Consider the following 18,883-nt stretch of genomic DNA (forward strand, 5'->3'; position numbering starts at 1 on the left):
GGGGCTCAGGGATGCCGTCTGCTTCACTGAACCCATCTGTCTGAGACTGGGTCACATCTTCCTCTTTTGTGACTGGAAGTCACAGGGCAAAGCACTAAGCTGTGCAGTCACGCAGGGAACACAGAGCCTAAGAGTGTGAAGGGACAGAGGGGAGAGTGGCAAGAAAGCCTGGAGCCGGTGGAAGAGGAGGGAGGCGAGTGGGAGCAGAGGTGCTCAGGACCATGGCTGAGGCCATCACCTATGCAGACCTGCGATTTGTGAAGGCTCCCCTGAAGAAGAGCATCTCCAGCCGCCTAGGACAAGGTAAGGGTGGGTAAGGTGTCTCCTTGATTCTGCATCTCCATCCTCCTTGAAGACCCCACTCCCACCCCAGAGACCCCAATCCTGACGCCACCTTTTCTCTCCTCTCCAGACCCAGAGGCTGATGAAGACGGAGAACTCACCTATGAGAATGTTCAAGTGCCCCCAGGCCCAGGAGGACCCTCAAGCTTGGCTTCCGCTGGATTAGGGGACAAAGCAGGTCTGGAGAGCCCAGGGGATGTGTGTTTATGGGGGACTGTGTCTTGCGCTGGGGAGTCCACAGCATTCTTGGGAGGACAATACCCTTGGAGAAAGGCTGGGGATTCTCAGGAAGAGAATGAGCACCAATTATGGGAGCTAAGGAAGAATAAAGCTCCCAGCGGGTAAGGTGGAGATCCCGGTGGGGAGCTAGGGCTCCACGGAGGGATCAGGGCAGCCCTGTTGGGGAGCTGAGCGCGCGTGGGAAATGGGAAGTCCAGGGAGAGAGAAGAGAGGGGAGGGGGGAGGGGGGAGAGCACTCCCGAGGAGAGGGTTTTGGCAGGCAGACGAGGGCCCCCAGAGTAAAAGATAAAGGGAGACCCAGGAGGGCGATAGAGGGTCCCCAGGGAAAGGATAAGGTAAGACCCAGGAGGGACACGAGAGTCCCAGGGGAGATACGGAACTCCGGAGAGCGCTAAGGGTGTCCCAGAGCAGTGGCAGAAGGCACCTTTGGACAGACTGGGGTCTCGGCGCGGTGGAGGGGGTGAGTAGGGTGGGGAGAAGGGGTATTTCCTGGCTTTCCCACCTTCAAACTTGAGTCGATCCCTTCCGCAGGGGTCCAGTCGGAGCAGCCAACTGCCGCCTGGAGCCCCGTGACGTCACCAGCTGCCGGGCGGATTCTCCCCTGTAAGTACCTGGTCCTCCCCGCCCCGCGCGCGCCACCCGCTGCCCAGCTCGTCTCGGGCCAGCGAGTGGGGGCGGGGCGCGGCCTCGGGCTGCGCAGCCCTCCCCCACCAGGCCCCCCGGGGTGGTCGCGGAGTCAGGTGCTGGCACCGGTCCCCGCGGGAGGTGGTGCTGGGCCCCGCGGTGTGCAGGTCTGGCCCACGGATTGAGCCCGGGGCGCAGCCCTCCGGTCAGCCCGGGCAGCCCCGTGACACCCTCCCCTGCCGCTTTCACCCTCATCCTTAGAGAGATCTTTCCGACGCATCGACCCAGATCGTCTGCCCCCTTCCCCCTTACTATGGTCTCCATTCACGTACCCACCTCTCCGGTCTCCGTCTGAGATTTAGTTCCCCGTCCTACCAGGTAGTGCCCCTCAGTCCTTACCGGTAACAATCCCCAGCCCTTATTCGGGAACACCTTACCTCCACCACCTGCGGAAACTCTGCCAGACAGAAACCACCACGCGTGCTCCAAGTCCTCTGCGGGATGCTCCTTCCCGTGAATCTCCTCCACCCACACCCCCTCAGTCTATCAACTTTCGTGGGGCTCACGGCCCCCCAACCCACTGTCTCCCTAAGGCCAAGCATCCTACGTGCAGTACCTCCTCCTGGGCCTGCTCCTCACCTGCCTGCTGTTAGGGGTGGCTGCCATCTGCCTGGGAGTGCACTGTGAGTATGGCTGCCCCCCATTTCCCATTTCCCCCAGACAACGTTCTCTCCCACTCTCCCCAACAGCTGCCCTGCCTAGCAGGGCCCGGAATCACTACCACCACATCCTCAGCTTTCGTCTGGCTTCCAGCCAGGTCTGTTTCAGAGTGCCGTGACTTCCTAAATTGTCCTCACCTAAACCAGTACCTCCTTAAGCTTCAGGCAGTCAGATCTTATATTCCATTCCAGCCTGTTATGCAGAAAGTTGCAAGAAGCAGCAAAAGGACTGATGCTGAAGCCTCAGGGCACCAGAGCATGGCTGAAGATGTCCTCCAAATCTCTCTTTATGGCCAAACAGATTTCCAGGTGTCTCAGCAGCTCCAGCAGATGAACAGGGTTCTGGAAGCCACTAACAGCACCCTGAGGCAGCAGCTGCGCCAAAAGATAACCCAGCTGGGGCAGAGGGAAGAGGATTTGCAGGGGTCCAGGACGGAGCTGGCCCAGAGTCAGGAAAGACTACAGGTGGAACAGAAGGTTGGACAGGCTACCAAAGAGCAGTTGCAGGCCTGCCAGTCAGATGGGGAGAAGACAAAAGAGGCCTTGAGAAATAAGGAGATACAAAGGATGAACTTGGAGCAGAGGCTGAGCAGCGTGCAGGACACACTGAAGCCCTTCTTCACATGCCTCTCACCAGGTATCTGCTCTGGGAAAGGGGAGATGGTAGGACCTGCCATGAAGGATGGATTGAAGTGAGGGGTCTATCTATCTATTAGGAAGCCACTGAGTTGTTCAGGAAAGGGGTAATGAACCAGAGTGCTGGCTGACATGACTTGTGCAGCCTGGGCCAACAGGGCGAAGGATCTAGCTGCATACTGGTTTTAGGGAGGGCTCACCCAGCTCTAAGGCTGATCCTGTAGGGGAGAAGAGGGTGGTAGCCAGCAGTGCAAATGACTGTCCAAAGCAGCAAACTCAGGGCTCACCTGGCTTGACATCAGTGTCAAGGATCTGGGAACCCCCTGAATTTGGATGTGAAATTGATTGTTCGCATGTTTTTCTAAAAAGAGGACCTGTAGCTTTAATTAATTCTCTCTACATCTGAGATTCCCCAAAAGATTAAGAATTACTGATGGATGAGGTACAGTCTGGGGCTGGGGCAAGGCAGCTGAAGCTCTCGCAATGAGGTGGGCAGGGATGTTGTAGGACAGGGAATTAGGGTGGAATGCTCATCCCTTTTGAAAGGAGGAGTCCAGCCCGTGTGTGGGGATGAGGGAGGGGGACACATAGAAGGTCTGCCAAAGTTGGCTGAGGTTGAGGCAGGGTCCCCAGCCCAACGGGACTGGAATGTCTATGGACTGGTCTAGAGGTTAGGCTCTGTCTAGCTCAGGGGCATCTGGCTACTCCCCCAAGGCTTAAAACAGAGAGGTTATGTACAGACACCCCCAGCCCTCATTTCTTTAACCTTCTCATTCTCTACAAGGCTCAGTTCCATGACAGTGCTGCCCCCTCCTTCCCCACAGCTGAACCCTAGACCTCAGCATCCCAAGCTGCTCTTCCGCTGAAAGGATGGCTTCGGGTCTTCACTCTGACCACGGCTGGCCCTCTATAGGCTTTCCACACACTTCTTCTTCAACCTCACGGAGGCCTCCAACCTGCTGGCTCCCCTGTTTCCTCCCTTCCCATCAGCCATCACCTGTCTTCACTTCTCTCTCTACCCATCTTGGATTTGGGGGCCCGTCACTTCAGCCAACCCGCTCACTCCTCGGCTCCATTGTCCTGGATGAATACACATGCCTGCACCCAGGGGTGACAAGCTGTGCAGTCATTCTGCTTGGTGCCACAAATCTCTAGTCTCAACTTCAGCTGGGGCCCCAGCACTGCCTGCCTTGGCAAATCTGCAGTGGTCGGCTGGCTCTCTGTACCCTACTACCCTCTCTCTCACTCTCAGCAGATGCCCTCCTCTGTCAGAGAGGAACACCCTCTATTTTTGATCAACAAATCTATCCATTTGCATTTTTCTCCATCTTCATGTCTTGCAAGGATAACTGCAACAGCTTGCTGAATGTTTTTCCTAAACATTCCCCCCTCCAAATCCACCTTTCATGTTGCAGCCAGAGTAATCCTTTAAAAACAAAAATCTGTTCATGTCATCCCAGTTAAGATCATGTCATTTCACTTAATTAATTACATCAAAAGTTACGGAATACATACTATATGTCTAGCACTGTACCCAGGCACTTGGGATACAACCAGAGTACAAAATGCTTCAGTGTAAAACCCTACATTGACTTTCTCTTGCTCATAATATAAAAATAAAAAAATCCTCAAGCTGGCCTCCAAGGCCCCTGCCTACCTTTCAGCATGCTGCTTGTCCCCTCGCCCTCGTCCATTTGGCCACACCGACTTCTTTTTATTCCTTTAAGTTGCTGTTAGACAGTAACCTAAGGCGGTAGCTGGGTGGGGATGAGAAAACGTAGACAGAAGAGAGGGAGCTGGAGGAGAAGGAATGACTTTTGAGTGATGGAGGTAGGACAGATGGGACGAAGCAATGGAGGGAGGTGGGTTGGGATCAGGAGCATAGACTGGGGTGCGGGATGTTAAAGAAAGAGGAGGTTTATTTCTGACAGATAGTCAGGAAAAGAGGAACAGAGAAGAGACAAATTTTTAGGTGGAGAGGAGGAAAATGGAGAGAGTTCACACGTCAAGTGTCTGAATTTCAGCAAAGCAGGCAGCAAGGTTGTCTACTTGTGGAAGAGTGGAGGGGAAGGTGGTGGCTAGCCGCTTGAGGAGTGTGGGAAAGTTTGAATATGCAGTGAGAAATGCTTTAGGGAGCCAATGAGATGAATGGGAGGCCTATTGAACACTTGTTTATCGGGGGCCCAGGTGAAGTTAGCCAAAATGGGGGAGTAAACGGCAATTGTTCAGAAATTGGGGATAGTACCAGCGGTCCTTTTCAAATAAGCCTCCTATATTTTAAGGAGTAAAGTTGTTGAATGTTACAGGATTTTTACTAAGTATGCACAGATATGGCATTTCCAGGGAAGGCAAGAAAGAAAGATTGCAAAGATTAAGGACCAGAAGTCAGTGAAGGCACTGAGGTTCGACCCCAGGGAACATTGTTAGCAACCAGATTGCTGAGTATTCACTTTCATCCCAAGTGTTGAGATCTCCCTCCTGGGTCTGGGCAGTGCTGTCACACTCTTTCTTCTTTTTAGATTCCTGCTGTCCCTTGGGATGGATACCGAATGAGAGGAGGTGCTTTTACATCTCAATTACTAAGAGAAATTGGGAGGACAGCCAAAGGCATTGTAAATCTCTGTCCTCTGAACTGGCCAAAATCAGCGACACGTCTCATTCATATGGAGTAAGAAAACCCCTATTCAAAGACGGTATGGGTATTGTTGGGTAAAGGGACATGTGTCATCAATCAGGGATGGCAGTGCACACAGGGCGTGCGTCCCTTTTCCATGCAGCTTCTCAGCACAGTGCTCCAGATGGCCCTATTAACTGATTAGGGTTGGCGTGAGAGTTGAAACTTAATGAGCCATCTTTACGTTAACCTGTTTCTCATCTCAGCTTTCTGGTCAGCTCTGGGCTGCTGAACAGGTTCTTTGACTCTCATGGCCTCTCAGGCAGACAGGTTCCATACCTGGTGGGCTGGATTGTAGGGATTGGTTCCTTGTGACCAGAACAGCCCACAGAATGACTCTTCTTCAAAGGCTGGCAGAAATTCTTACCCAGCATGTGTGTGTGCGTGTGCCTGCGCGCATGCACGCACGTGAACTGAAGGGTCAGCCTGCATCTGCAGGGTGGCACTTGAAGGATGCGGGGATGGTCACCGATGAGCCGATGTCATGCACCAAGGTCAGGCACAGTCCTCTTGCCAAAGCTCATAGCCTCTCTAGTGTTCATTTTCTTCCATCAGCCCAGGTGCCCTCCTCCCGACACCCTCTCCCTCCTCCTATTCCAATATTTCCCATCACTCCTCACACACCTCTGGTCTCTCCGAATCTCCCTTCAGCCTCATTATGCCAGAAGCTTACGTAAGGTGTTGGCACAAGGTGGTTCAGCTGAATCATACTGGATTGACTTCAGAAATCAGTTCTGGCAGTGGAGTGATGGTACAAGATACAATGGGTAAGTTTGTTAGGACTTTTGGGCAACAAAAATCCTCTATAATCCCTTCATAAAGACACAGGAATGAGATCTCCCTCCAGGTCCTACTCTCAAAACTTTTTCACAAATCAATGTTATAATTGCCCATTTGTCCACTTCTTCTATTTGATTAATAACAGGCAGGCTTGCTTTCTATTCTATCCCCAGTACCTAGCCGTCCCTGGCACGTGATTTAAAAAAAAAAAAAATTACCACTTTGGGACCTATGTCATCTTTCTCTCAGGGGGCTAAGTTGAGGATTTAGCTAGGGCTTCACAGCCGATAAAGAACCCCGGCCTTCTAACTTCTCAGTCCAGACAAGGCTACCCAAACTGAGGTTGTGCTTTTTTAGTCAAGGCCACTTGGTATACCAGAGTTGCCCCAGGGAAGTGAGAAAGGAAGCAATGGGATAACTTTGAGAATCAACCCCAGGGACCCTGAAACAGGGAGTTACCTAACTGGAGTTTCCATCTTTAGGAACTTGGGTGACATTTTCCCCTCCCTGGTCCTCTAGCCTCTTCGGGTTGGGGTCCAGACACCTGTACCTGAACCATCCCATGCACGGCTTTAGGTAGGCAGGGTGAGTTAGGACTTGGGTTAGGTTTGTGCAGGGCAAGAGAAGGGAGGATGGGATAGGAGGGGGCCAGAACTTATCCCAGTGCTACATCACCACCCTTTAGGTTTTATAGTCAAAGCCAAAGATGTACCAAGGTAGATGGCGAGAGGCAGGCAATTCTGAAGGTAGAGGACTGTTATTCTCCTCTTCCCTCCATCTGTGAGCTGGAAGCTTTCAGGTATCCAGATGCGGACCCCTCTTTGCACTGAGCTGGGTAAGTGTCGGGGATGGGACTGAGGCGTGGGAGTCCGGGGGCAGAGGGTCTCAGGGCAGGGGCCCAGAGGCCAGGGGGAAAACTTGTTCCTGTAAGTGACAGCCATGTCCACAGCCTCCAGGCTGTGCTTATGTAAGGGGGTGCTGAGCAGGGGAGGCTGGCTATGTGGCTGTCCAGGGAGCTGGGGAGGAGATGGGTTGAGCTGGATGAGGTTCTTAGGGACAGTCAACTGTGGAGCTCCCTGATGCTTTAATCCTCCAGATACTCACGCCAACAAGAGCCTAAGCTGTAGCCTGCAGGTCCTAAGATCCACCACCCTCCAGCGTGTCCTCACTCTGCCTGGACAGTGCCTGGCCAAGGGCTGATCCATGCCCAACATTTCTAGGCAAGCCTGCTGCCAATAGAGATCCTGTCCCAGAAACTGGACTGTTCCCAGGGAAAGTGTGAAGCAGCTTCTAGAAGAGATTTTGGCCTCCCCCAAAACCTCCCATAGTGGAATGGGTGGGGAGGGCGCACGGGCTGAGCGGATAGGGGCAGCCCGGAGCCAGCCAGGCAGTTTTATTGAAATATTTTTAAATAATTTGCACGTGTTAGTCTCGTGTGTCGGCAACGCTCTGTCTGGTTCAGTGATCCCCACGGGAGAGCAAGCTCAGGGGATGCAAAGGAAATGTTCTGTTCCTCACGTCCATGCCGAGGTTCCCCTCTACAGGGAAAAGAGCTGCTCAGCCCATCCGGGGCTGGCACAGTCCAGCATGTGCTCTCTGTCCTCACAGGGCATCCTGAAGGCCAAGGGTGGAGGCCGGAGACCACAGGCCCCACTGCTAAGAGCGTGCCCCAGGCAGCTGCAGGCTGGTTGTGGGTGGCTTGGCATGGTGCCCCCGGTGGCAGAGGAGACTGCCCGCCTCGCAGTTCAGGTTGCGGTAGCGGGCCACAGCTGGTGTGGGGCGGGGGCACATGGACAGGAAGCCAAAGCTGAAGGGGCTGAGGCAGCAGCCAGGGCAGGGCAGCCCCTCCTCGGACTCCCGGGGGGCTGACGGGGGCGGCGAGGGTTCTGTCCGCTCCAGGGCTGCTGCACGGGGCAGGCTATGCTGGGCCCGGTTCCAGGGCTCCCCAGCCCAGCCTTGTGGGGAGCTCACCACCACGGCTGGGGGGTTGTTGTTAAGGGGGGCTCCTGATCTAGGGGACCAGGGCTGGGAGGCTGAGGAACAAGTGCTGATGAAGTTGTCTGTGGCCACGGCCAGGGGCAGCTGGGGAGCTGGCCCCGGGGCTTCTGGCTCAGGGCTACTGCCCTCACACTCCATCTTCTCTTCAGCCGAGGGGCCCACAGCAGGAGGGCCAGGACCTGGCAGTGCTGTTTCCATACGTCGGGGAAGTTCAGGGGATGATGGTAGTGAGCGGCAGCGGCGGGCAGGTGTCCCAGGCTGGACCAAGGTCTCTGGAGTGGTCACCAAGGGCAGCTGGGTGGAGGGCACTGGTGATGGTGGTACAAGGGGTAGGGGGGCAACTGGCTTGCTGGGTGTGTCCAGGAGCTTGATCTTGCCACCTCTGAGGTCTTCCCGTAGTGAAAAGGGGTTGACTCGAGTCAGATTGTCCCCCCAGCTGGGGGGCGATTCTGGCGATGGGGGCAGGAAGAGGTCTGACCGGCTTCGGGAGAGCCGAGGGTCTGGCCTGGGAAGTGTGGCAGAGGGGCCCCCTCTTGGAACAGACCCTGTAGACAGAGAAGTCTGTGGTCACTGTTCTCAGCATTGATCATAGTTCCCTGAGGGTCTCATTCACCAGGAGGCTGGTGGAACTAGAGCTGAGAAAAGGGAGTCCCACAGGGTGCTTTGGAAAGGGGGAGATGTCCCCTCCAGCCCCCTTTACCTCTTCTTTCCTTGTTCCCCTCCCTCAGGCTCTAGAATTAGAAAACTATCTTCTCTGAGATATCCTCTCACCCCACTCCCGCCCCCAGGCTCCTCAACTAATAAAAACACTTAGTCTCCCCGGATGATTCTGAGTTCTAAGGAAGAGAGAGGCAAAAGGACCCCAGTTGTGCTCACTTACCCTGACTCTGTGCCAGGGGAGCCCTGAGGAGGGGGGCTGGCTCAGGCAGCTGCTCCAGGATCCATTCCAGGTGCTGGGTGATTTCAGTGAAGGGAGCACGAGTGCTAGGTTCCATCTGATGGGGAGAGACGGGCAGCTTCACTCAGTGCTCCAGAAGAGGGTCCCTGAGTTTCCTCCTGTCATCTGGGCCGGCTGCCCTTGTCAGATGGTGGGTGGGGGTGGGGGCAGGGAGGGAGTGAGGCTCTTACACTGCAGCAGTGGATGGCCAGGAGCAGGAAGGGCAGTGGGCAGTCATCCCCTACCAGGGTTCGGAAAGCAGGCACATCCAGGCCGAAGTCCTGTGGGGACAGAGAGGAGGGGCCTCCAGGTCAGCCTTCCTCAAGTTCTCCTGCTGTCCCCCAGTCAGGACCTCAACCTCCAGGGAACCCTCCCTGGTTATGATGTGCCTAGTCTGGAGTCCTCCTTTTAAACCTGGACGCATCATTCACCTCAGTACGGGGTAGGTAGTCAGGGTCCGCAGGTACTCGTGCGATGAGCTCACAGAGGACAATCCCAAAGGCAAAGACGTCGGCCTAGGGGTAGGAGCGAGTGTCAGGGGGAGGCATTGACAGTTTCGTGTAAGAATTTTGTCAGAATACGTCAGAATTTGGGGGAGTCTTGACAGTTTTCATGTGTTGGAAGGGGTGTGAGGGGTAAAGGGGATCTTGGGGGTCTTCTGAATTATCTGGTAGGGTTGCTGAGGAACTTGGGATGGAGCCTTATAAGAGTATCTCAAGGGTCTCTGGAAGGCCTTGGGGATCTGAAGGGTTGATATCTTACCTTCTCATCATACAGCTCACCCCGCAACACCTCTGGAGCCATCCAGTATGGGGAACCCACCACAGCCAATGGCTCCTTCCTTGCCCCTTCCCTGCAGGGGCAGGGGCAGAGTGGTCAGGAACATCCTACTCAGACACCCTCCCCAAACAAAAGGGGATGAGGTCAGCCCCCTCGCTACCCCAAGGGAAATGTCCCTGTGGGCTTCACTTAGATAAGGGGCATCTGGGAGATTTAGGGGGATGGGGCATTCACCTCACCTATACACAGGAATCTTTTCAGCCAGCCCAAAGTCGCCCACAACAGCTGTGAAGCCTCGGTCTTCCCGCCGGATCAGACAGTTCTGACATATACATATAGCATCCCCACATACCCATTACCTTCTGTTCTCTGATCTCCCAAAATGCACCCCAAGGACCCGTCACTCCAGAATAACCCCAACCCTCTCTGATCTCCCAGTTTTCCAACGCACACCAATCTTGCAACATCATCCGTCACTCCAAACACAGCATGGTACCCAGTCCCTCAGAGCACTCCCCTCACCCCAGTCCCCCATTCTCCAGTGTCTTGCTGCCCCAACATCCTAATGCTGTCTATTATCCGCATTCCAATACCCAGGGCTAGTTACAATCTAATCTCAAATCCCCTTTCATGCCTCCACCCACCTGGCCAGCCTACCTTGGATGTGAGGTCTCGGTGGAATACACCTTTGGCATGCAGGTACCGCAGGCCGCGGGCGATGTCCAAAGCCAGGCGGAGCCTGACAGGCCAGGATAGGGGTTCGGGGGAGCTGAGCAGCTGTTCCAGGGTCCCCCCATTCATATACTGGGACATAGGGGTAGGAGAAGGGGAATGGATATCAAAGTTTCAGTCTGTCCTCTAGGTCTCCCACTTATAAGCCTGGGGACACTCAGGAGGATCACAAAGGTCAAGAGGGTGAGTCTGTGCCCTCGGGTCCCCCATTCATATCCTAAGGCTAGCATGTCCCAACAGGTGCACCTATTTAAATTTAAATTATTAAGTTTAAATAAAATTAAACATTCCGTTCCTGTCACACTAGCCACATTTCCAGTGCTCCTTAGCCACATGTGGCTAGTGGCTATGGTTTTGGACAGCACAGCTACAGAACATTTTTATCACTGCAGAAAGATCTGTTGGACAGCACCCTTCTAAAGGATAAAGAGGACTGGCACCAGCTGAGGCCTTTTATTTGTGGTTTGCCTGAAGGGAAGTTCAGGGAAGCCTCCCCCGGGTCCTGTTGCCTCTCATTACTCCTCTGTAGATGCACCAGGCCGCTGACTCTCTCTCCCCTTGGTGGTGGTTGTGGTGGAGTCCCCCCCTTCGTGGCCCATCCTCACCTCTGTAAGAGCGTGCAGCTGCCCTTGGTGCACACAGACCCCCATGAACCTGGAAGAGGATGGGAAAGATAGCAGTGTAGGCTGTAAGAGCCCCGGCCGCTCCACAGTTCCCACTTTTCCCGCGGGATCTTTCCCCTATTCCCCCAGCAAGCTTCCCAGCAAGCGGCTGGGGCCGCTCACCTTAGAATGTTGGGGTGCCGGAGCCGGTTCATCAGCTGCACCTCCCGCAGCGTGTTTCCCCGGTTACTGGGGAGCCTGTTCATTTTCAGCACCATGACTTGCCCTGACTGTCGGTGCCGAACCTGGGGGCAGCAGGGGATGGCGAGTCCCGCGCAGGTCGGGCGGGTCGCCAGGGTCCGGGCCCCCTAGTTTCAGCCTGGCGTCGAAGTCTCGGTCCCGCCCCTCTGCCCTCTCTACTGGTCCTACCTTGTAAACCTCAGAGAAGAAGCCGGCCCCGATCTTCTCGGCGCAGTGGAAATCGTCCACGCGCGCCAGGCTGGACACGGCGCTGCGGAGAGCCCGGTAGGAGGAGGGGCGGCCCCGGCCCGGGCCTCCGCCCGCGCCCCCGGGCCCCGGAGGACCCTCCCCCGGCGCCTCTCCGGGCCCGGGCCCTGGGCCCCGTAGTGGGGGCCGTTCCCCGGCCATGGCCGGGCCCCCAGCCCGGGGCCTGCCTCACATGGCAGGGTCCCCGGGGCCCGGGCAGGCCGCGCTCGCCATGGGAGCGGGCCCAGCCCGATCAGGGGCGCAGGGGCTCCCGCTCCCTCTCCCGCTCCCGCCCAGGAGAATGGAAGATACGCCGAAGATCCTGGGCCCGCCCCCGCCGCGCCGGCTTGCTGGGCCCGGGTGGACGCCGCTCCGCTCCGCTCCGCGCAGGGCCTGGGACAGGGCCTGGGCCTGGGCCGGGCGGTGGCGGTGGCGCTCCCGGGCGCCGGCGGGCGGGCGGGCGGGCTCCCCACAGGCGGAGGCGGGCGGCGGCTGCTCAGCTTCGCCGCTGGGGCTCAGGCTCCGCGGCCTGCCGGGGCGGGGCTGAGCCGGGCCTCTGCTTAACTCCTTCGAGCCCGGCCTCCGGGCAGCGGCCACGCCCCCTCAGGTGCGCACCCCGCAACCCGAAGCCCTAGGCGAGTGGGTCTGCGACGTCGGGGTCAAATAAGTTCAGGCCTGAGCTGAATGACTGAAGGGAATTCAGGGCTGATTGTGCGTACGCGCAGCTCAAATGTCTTTTAGCTGCCCTGGGAATCCTTTCTCCCCTCCCTCCCTCAGGTCACTGTCGGTTGAGGGTCTGGCTCCGGAAGCCGCCAGATTCCTGGGCTTCAAGGACCGGCAGGGCAGAAAAGTAGACCACTCTGGCCCAGCTACAGTCGGAGGTAGCCCAGCAACCTACCCGCCTTCCCAGCCTCTGCCCTGGCCCAGCCTGCCCATTTCCCAGTTCTCGACCTTTACACCTTAAACCTCTGGACTCCCTGACACTTTCTACCTTCTCGGGCGGTTGTGATGCCCCGGAGCCCTTGGCCAGCCCATTCCGGGTGTGGCCCCGACTCCTTCTCACTCCATCCCGCCTCCCTTGAAAAAAGTTCAGATTCCAGAGCCTCTGTCAAGTGACCACCCAGCCTGTACCTTACTCTTACTATTTCGTCCAAATGCCCCTCTCTCTCAGAAGAGAAGCCTCCACCTGTAGGGAAGCCCCTCTTTGCGCAAGATCCCACCCCTTGGCAAAACCCCGCCCCTCAAGGAGCTGTTCCCCTCGGAGACCCCTCTCTTTTTCAGTGAGACCTCTCCTCAGTATGGCACTGCCACCATCAGTGTGTACCAGAATCCCTCAGGGCGACACCCCTCCTTTGTGTGTTCCTCCTACCCAGTGAGACCCCACCTCTCAGAGTGACTCCACCAGTCACTGTGACCCCTCCTCTCGACGTGAGTCCGCCCCTCAGTGTGACCCCTCTAGGCAGGTACCGCCCGCGTCACGTAGGAATCGGGTCTGCCCCCTCAGGCGGGAGGAGGACCTGCAACCAGCCTCTAAAGCGGTGCGGGGTCCTGAGTGCGCACGCAACGTTTCAGGACCCTGTGCGCTCGCCGTACCCAACGCTTTCGGTTCTCCGCTGGCTCCTCCCCCCCGGCCATCGTCGGAATAGCCAATCATCGTCGGGGATGGGTGACGTCACTCGATCCCGGCGACTGGGCTGGGTCTAGCGGTGGTGGGCGTCAGTGAGCCGCTTGCCACCTAGCGGCGGTGTGGAGGGAGGCAGGTGGGCCCCTGGAGTCAAACGGGCTGCGACAGAGCTTGAGGGAGCGAGGCTGAGTTCTTTTCAAGTATTCTAAAGTACTATATTTCTATTTCTGTGGTAAGCTAAAAGGAAAATTAATTGCACAGTCCGCGTCCGTGTGGGTGACCGCCTTCTGACAGAGTCCTGTCCCATGTTTGTAGAGAGTTAGAGTCTCAGCAAAACAAGCTCATTCATCACATTAAGTGTTAACATCTACAACTATGTAATTTGTAAGTTTGTTTTCTATAGTCGTATAAGATCTGTAAACACTAGGAATTTATGCCTCCTTTTGTTTAAGTAATAGAATAATTTAATCGACTCGTGTCTGACCCTTTACCCAAGTTTGAGAATATCTATAGCTGGTAATAGTAATTCTAAGCAGAGGAGCCAGGTTCCTGTTTTAGACAGATTATTGTGGTTGTATGGAGGCAGGGAGACTAATTAGGAAAGAGGTGCTGACAATGCTTCTGGTGAGGAGAGGATGAGGACTGAACTAGGGTAGGGATAATGGGGAAGGGGAGGAGGAAACAATCACCTAGAATGGGAAGACTTGATTGATCAGTATCCAAAGTCAGTCAGTCCTGTAGAGAGAAAGAGCATCAGCCAGGATAATTTTAAAGTTTCTAGCTTAGATGACTGAGTATCAACTGAGATAAAGAATCCAGGAGGAGGAAAGGTTGGGGGTGGGGGAGGTAGGTGATTGCCATGAACGAAGGGGTGATGTGATGGTAAAGAAAACTGAAGGTGGTTGCCATTATCCAGGTAGGGAAGGAGAGATAGGCTGACAATGGACTTCTAGGGAACACCAACAGTATTTAAGTGTGGGTGGATGAAGTCCATGAAGGAGACATAAGAAACATGCTGAAATATAGGAAGAGAATTTGTTTTTTGAGAGTGTGTAAAATTCTTTATTTAGAACAATAAAGCATAAGTGTTTATAATGTAATTTCAAATTCAAACCTGTGTATGAAAGGGTCAGGATTTTACCTGTTTTAAGAAGTACACATACGGTACACACATACACATCACATTTTACAACCTTTTTTATTTAACTAAAGTCATAATAAAACTGTTTAGAATAGAGTTGACATATATTTACATTACAATATGCAAACTCCAGTCTATGACTGAACTAGCAATATATCTGTGCATCCATCTGAATGTCTGAATACTTTTCAAGTCCACTGATTTAAAAAATAGTGGCGGGACTTCCCTGGTGGTCCAGTGGTAAAGAATCCGCCTTCCAATGCAGGGGACGCGGGTTCCATCCCTGGTCAGGGAACCAAGATCCCACATCTACAAGTACTGAGCCCACGCGCCCTGGAGCCCGTGCGCCACAACTAGAGAGAGAAAAACCTGCACGCCACAAGTAGAGAGAAGCCCATGCATCTCAGCGAAGAGCCCACGCTGCAGTGAAAGATCCCGCACGCCTCAATGAAGACCCTGCGTGCCTCAACGAAGACCTGACACAGCCAAAACAAAAAACAAAACAAAAAAACACTGGTGGCAAGTGGAATCCAAGGAATGGAGAGTTTAGGAAAAGTGGAATAATGAACAGTATTAAATAGTGCAGAGGGGTGTGCTAAGATGAGTTTTAAATGTTCCTTGAGTCAGGCTACTAGAAGATCCTTTTGTTGTTGTTTTTTCAAACTTTTTATGATGGAAAATGTCAAACGCGAAAAAAAGAAGAACACATAGAACAATGAACCCTTATTTACCTTGGGTAAGACCATTTTGTTGGAGACCCATTGTTCAAAATCACCCATGCCTCAGTTATACTGTTGCCATAAGTGACCAGGCCGAGGTGAAAGTATCTGCTTTTATGTACCTTCTATGCCAGTGATCCTCCAATAATCAATTCATGGGCAATCTTGTTTCATCTATACTCCTGCTCTTTCCCCCCACCCAGTTATTTGGTGCATATTTCTGACATTATATCATTTCATCAATAAATATTTCAGTGTGTTACCTCTAAAAGATAAGGTTTCTTCTTTAAAACAAAATCACAGTACCATGTCACACCTAAAAAAATAATCCCTTAATATTATCCAGTATCTCGTTCATATTTCCCTGTTGAATTATACATAGTTAGTTTTAAAAAATTGTTAAGTTGAATCAAAATCTAAATAAGGTCCATGCTTTGAAGCTGATATGTTTCTTACATCTTTAACTCCATCCACTATCTTTTTTGCCTTTTTTTTTTTTTTTAAAGAAACCAGGGCATTTGTCCTGTACAGTTTCTCAGAGTCTGAATTTTGCTGAGCTTCTAGTGTGATTTAGCATTTCTTCAGTCCCCTGTATTTCCAGTAAATCGGTAGTTAGGGACAATTAGGTTTATATTTGATTATTTTGGCAAAACTAATTTGTAGGTGGTTTAACACTTTTATTATGAGGTATACAGTGGTGGTCTTTTTGTGATGTTAGTAACTGATGATGATCATTGTCTAGACCAGAGTTTGTCAAATGTGGCACTATTGACATTTTGGACTGGATAAATTCTTTATAGTAGGGGGCTGTCCTGTGCATTGTAGGGATGTGTAGCAGCATCCCTGGCCTCTAGCCACTGGATGTCAGTAGCAACTCCCGCATTTGCGATGACCAAAAATGTCTCTAGACATTGTCCGTTGTCCCCCTGGGGGCAAAACTGTCCCTGATTGAGAACCACTGGTCTAGGTTCATTAATATAGGAATTCAAAAATAACATTCTCATTCTGTCCTTCCTTCTTTATTAGGTAGAATACCTCTACAAAGAGAAACTTATCCACGTTAAACTATTTGTTACTCAGAGATATATTTTATGTGGGAAAGGCAGGAAAAATGCTTGATTGTTTCCCTTTTATATTACCAGCTTCTCAAGTAGTGAGTTGGTTCTGTAGCATCCTCCAACAGTGACCAATGAGGTTTGCTTTTTTTAGTACCATCATGAACTCATAATTTAACACATATATGATGTGCCTCAATCATTGGCAATTAAAAAATTCATTTTTGATTCTTAAATTGTCCTTTTTTGGCCACTGGACACTTATTCAAGTTGGCTCCTGAGTCCTTTTGACATGACCTTTAAGAAACCCTCCCTTAAGGTTTCTTGGATTTGATATAATAAAATGTTCCAGGCTCATTTTGTGCATTCCTAGACCAGAGCTGGTGTCAGCTATTTTTTCCCATGATTCATGGTCTTTTCAGTTGGAAATGGTATTTAGAGACCACAATATGGGTACTAGGGATATAAAGTTCTTTAACCTTAGGAAGAGCAGTTAAATGAATATATTGATAACGTATTCTTTTCAAAACAGTCCCCTCCACCATATCTTTTTTTTTTAAATTTATTTATGTTATTTATTTTTGACTGCACTGGGTCTTCATTGCTGCGCATGGGCTTTCTCTAGCTGTGGTGAGCAGGGGCTACTTTTTGTTGCAGTGAGCAGGCTTCTCATTGTGGTGGCTTCTCTTGTTGCGGAGCATGGGCTCTAGGCACATGGGCTTCAGTAGTTGTGGCATGTGGGCTCAGTAGTTGTGGCGCATGGGCTTAGTTGCTCCGCGGCATGTGGGATCTTCCCAGACTAGGGCTCAAACCCTTGTCCCCTGCATTGGCAGGAGGATTCTTAACCACTGCGCCACCAGGGAAGTCCTAACTTCAAGGCTTTAAATTCTATTTATACCCTAATGACTCCCATTTTTCTCCACCTCAACCTCTCTTCTGAAATCTAGACTCCCGTATTCAATTGCTTATTTATCATGTCTAGTTGGATATCTAGTTGGCTTTTCAAATTCGATGGGTACAAAACAGACCTCTTGAATCCTCCCCCTCTTCCCCAGCTTTTCTCTAAGGTTTCCCCATCTCAATAAATGCAGCCTATTAGGTATCCAGGCAAGACAATTTAGAGTTATCCTTGATTCCTCTCATTCTCTCTATCCTATGTCCAGCCCATCAGTAATTTGTGTATGTTCTACGTTTGAAATCTATCCATAACCTGACCACTTCTGACATTTCCACTGCCTCTAACCCAATCTAAGCCACCACTGTCTCTTGCCTGGGTTGTTGCAATAGCCTCCTTTATAGTCTCTCTGCTATGCCTTTGTCTCCTTGCAGCCTATTCTCTACACAGTAGCCCGAATACCCTTTTAAAGTGTAAGTTGAATCATTTTGTCACTCTGCTCAAAACCTGTCACCTCACTGAGAATCAAATCCAAAATCATTCCTATAGTTTTCTAGTATTTATACCTTTGCTTTCTATTCCTTTGCTTAAGACCGTCAATACAATGTTGAGTGAAGTAGTGGTAGTAGACACTCGTGCTTGTTCCTGATCTTTAAAAGAATGCTTTTAATGTTTCACTATTAAGTTTTATGTTAACTGCAGGTTTTTTTGTAGCTACCAATACCAATCAGCTACTATCACAGAAGTGCCATGTAACTAGCCATGTCAAAACTCAGTGGCATACACTTGCAGCTGCATGGATGGACCTAGAGATTATCATACTAAGTGAAGTAAGTCAGACAGAGAAAGACTTATGATATCACTTATATGTGGAATCTAAAAAATGACACAAATGAACTTATCTACGAAACAGAAACAGACTCACAGACATAGAGAACAGACTTGTGGTTGCGAAGGGGAGTCGGGGGAAGGAAGGATTGGGAGTTTGGGGTTAGCAGATGCAAACTATTATATATAGAATGGATAAACAAAAAGGTCCTACTGTATAGCACAGGGAACTATATTCAATATCTTGTGATAAGCCATAATGGAAAGGAGTATGAAAAAGAATATATATATATATATATATATATATATATATATATGTATAACTGAGTCACTTTGCTATAGAGCAGAAATTAACACAACATTGCATTGTAAATCAACTACAGTAAAATTAAAAAAAAAACTCAGTGGCATAAAACAGTTATTTATTCTCAGAAATCTGTGGTTTGACTGGGGTCAGCACTCTAAACTAGGATTGGCCACATGGTTTAGCTGTGCTCCATCTGTCTCTCACTCCTCCTGGGACCAGCAGGATAGCCTAGGCATGTTCTTGCCATGGTGATGGAAGAAGAGCGAGACAGGAGCAGTTTTGCAACTGCTCTTCATGTCTTTGGGTCACATCATGTCTATCAACATTCCAATGGCCAAAGCAAGCCATATGGCCAATCCCAAAGTATACCATCTATAGAGGTGGTGGTAGGAAGGGGAAAAAGATTTCTAAGAAATGGTACATTATATTCACTGTCTAATGTTAAACCAACTTTGCATTTATAGAATAAACCCGACTTGATCTTGATGTATCCTCCTTCCCCCTTCCATCCTTCCTCCCTCTCTCCTAACATCCCTCCCTCCCTGCCTTCCTTTCTTTCTCTCTTTTTTTTTACATTATTAGATTTGGGTTGCTTTTCTTTGCATTTTGCAATTTTATTTTAAAAAATTTTTATATAAATTTATTTACTTATTTTTTGGCTGCGTTGGGTCTTCGTTGCTGCGTGTGGGCTTTCTCTAGTTGCGGCGAGCAGGTAGGCTACTCTTTGTTGTGGTGCGCAGGCTTCTCATTGTGGTGGCTTCTCT

At 51.5% G+C, this 18,883-nt stretch overlaps 2 protein-coding genes across 2 annotated transcripts; one reads left to right on the forward strand and one right to left on the reverse strand.

Annotated features, from left to right (window-relative positions):
- Positions 1 to 221: 221 nt before the first annotated feature.
- Positions 222 to 6,845, forward strand: CD72 (CD72 molecule; the record flags this gene model as incomplete). Its single annotated transcript, XM_082843458.1, has 8 exons — positions 222 to 303; positions 413 to 520; positions 1,114 to 1,185; positions 1,800 to 1,889; positions 2,227 to 2,562; positions 5,081 to 5,229; positions 5,887 to 6,002; positions 6,701 to 6,845. 8 exons carry the CDS (start codon positions 222 to 224, stop codon positions 6,843 to 6,845), a joined length of 1,098 nt encoding a protein of 365 aa, XP_082699584.1.
- A 593-nt stretch (positions 6,846 to 7,438) lies between these two features.
- Positions 7,439 to 11,878, reverse strand: TESK1 (testis associated actin remodelling kinase 1). Its single transcript, XM_082842475.1, has 10 exons — positions 11,494 to 11,878; positions 11,248 to 11,369; positions 11,068 to 11,116; positions 10,388 to 10,534; positions 9,970 to 10,052; positions 9,713 to 9,803; positions 9,382 to 9,465; positions 9,142 to 9,231; positions 8,894 to 9,008; positions 7,439 to 8,558 (listed from the first exon to the last, which is right to left on the reverse strand). Exons 1-10 carry the CDS (start codon positions 11,710 to 11,712, stop codon positions 7,672 to 7,674), a joined length of 1,887 nt encoding a protein of 628 aa, XP_082698601.1. The 5' UTR covers positions 11,713 to 11,878; the 3' UTR covers positions 7,439 to 7,671.
- Between the last annotated feature and the right edge of the window lie 7,005 nt (positions 11,879 to 18,883).

This window comes from Leucopleurus acutus, assembly GCF_964270905.1.
Source record: "Leucopleurus acutus genome assembly, chromosome: 7".
NCBI lineage: Eukaryota > Metazoa > Chordata > Mammalia > Artiodactyla > Delphinidae > Leucopleurus > Leucopleurus acutus.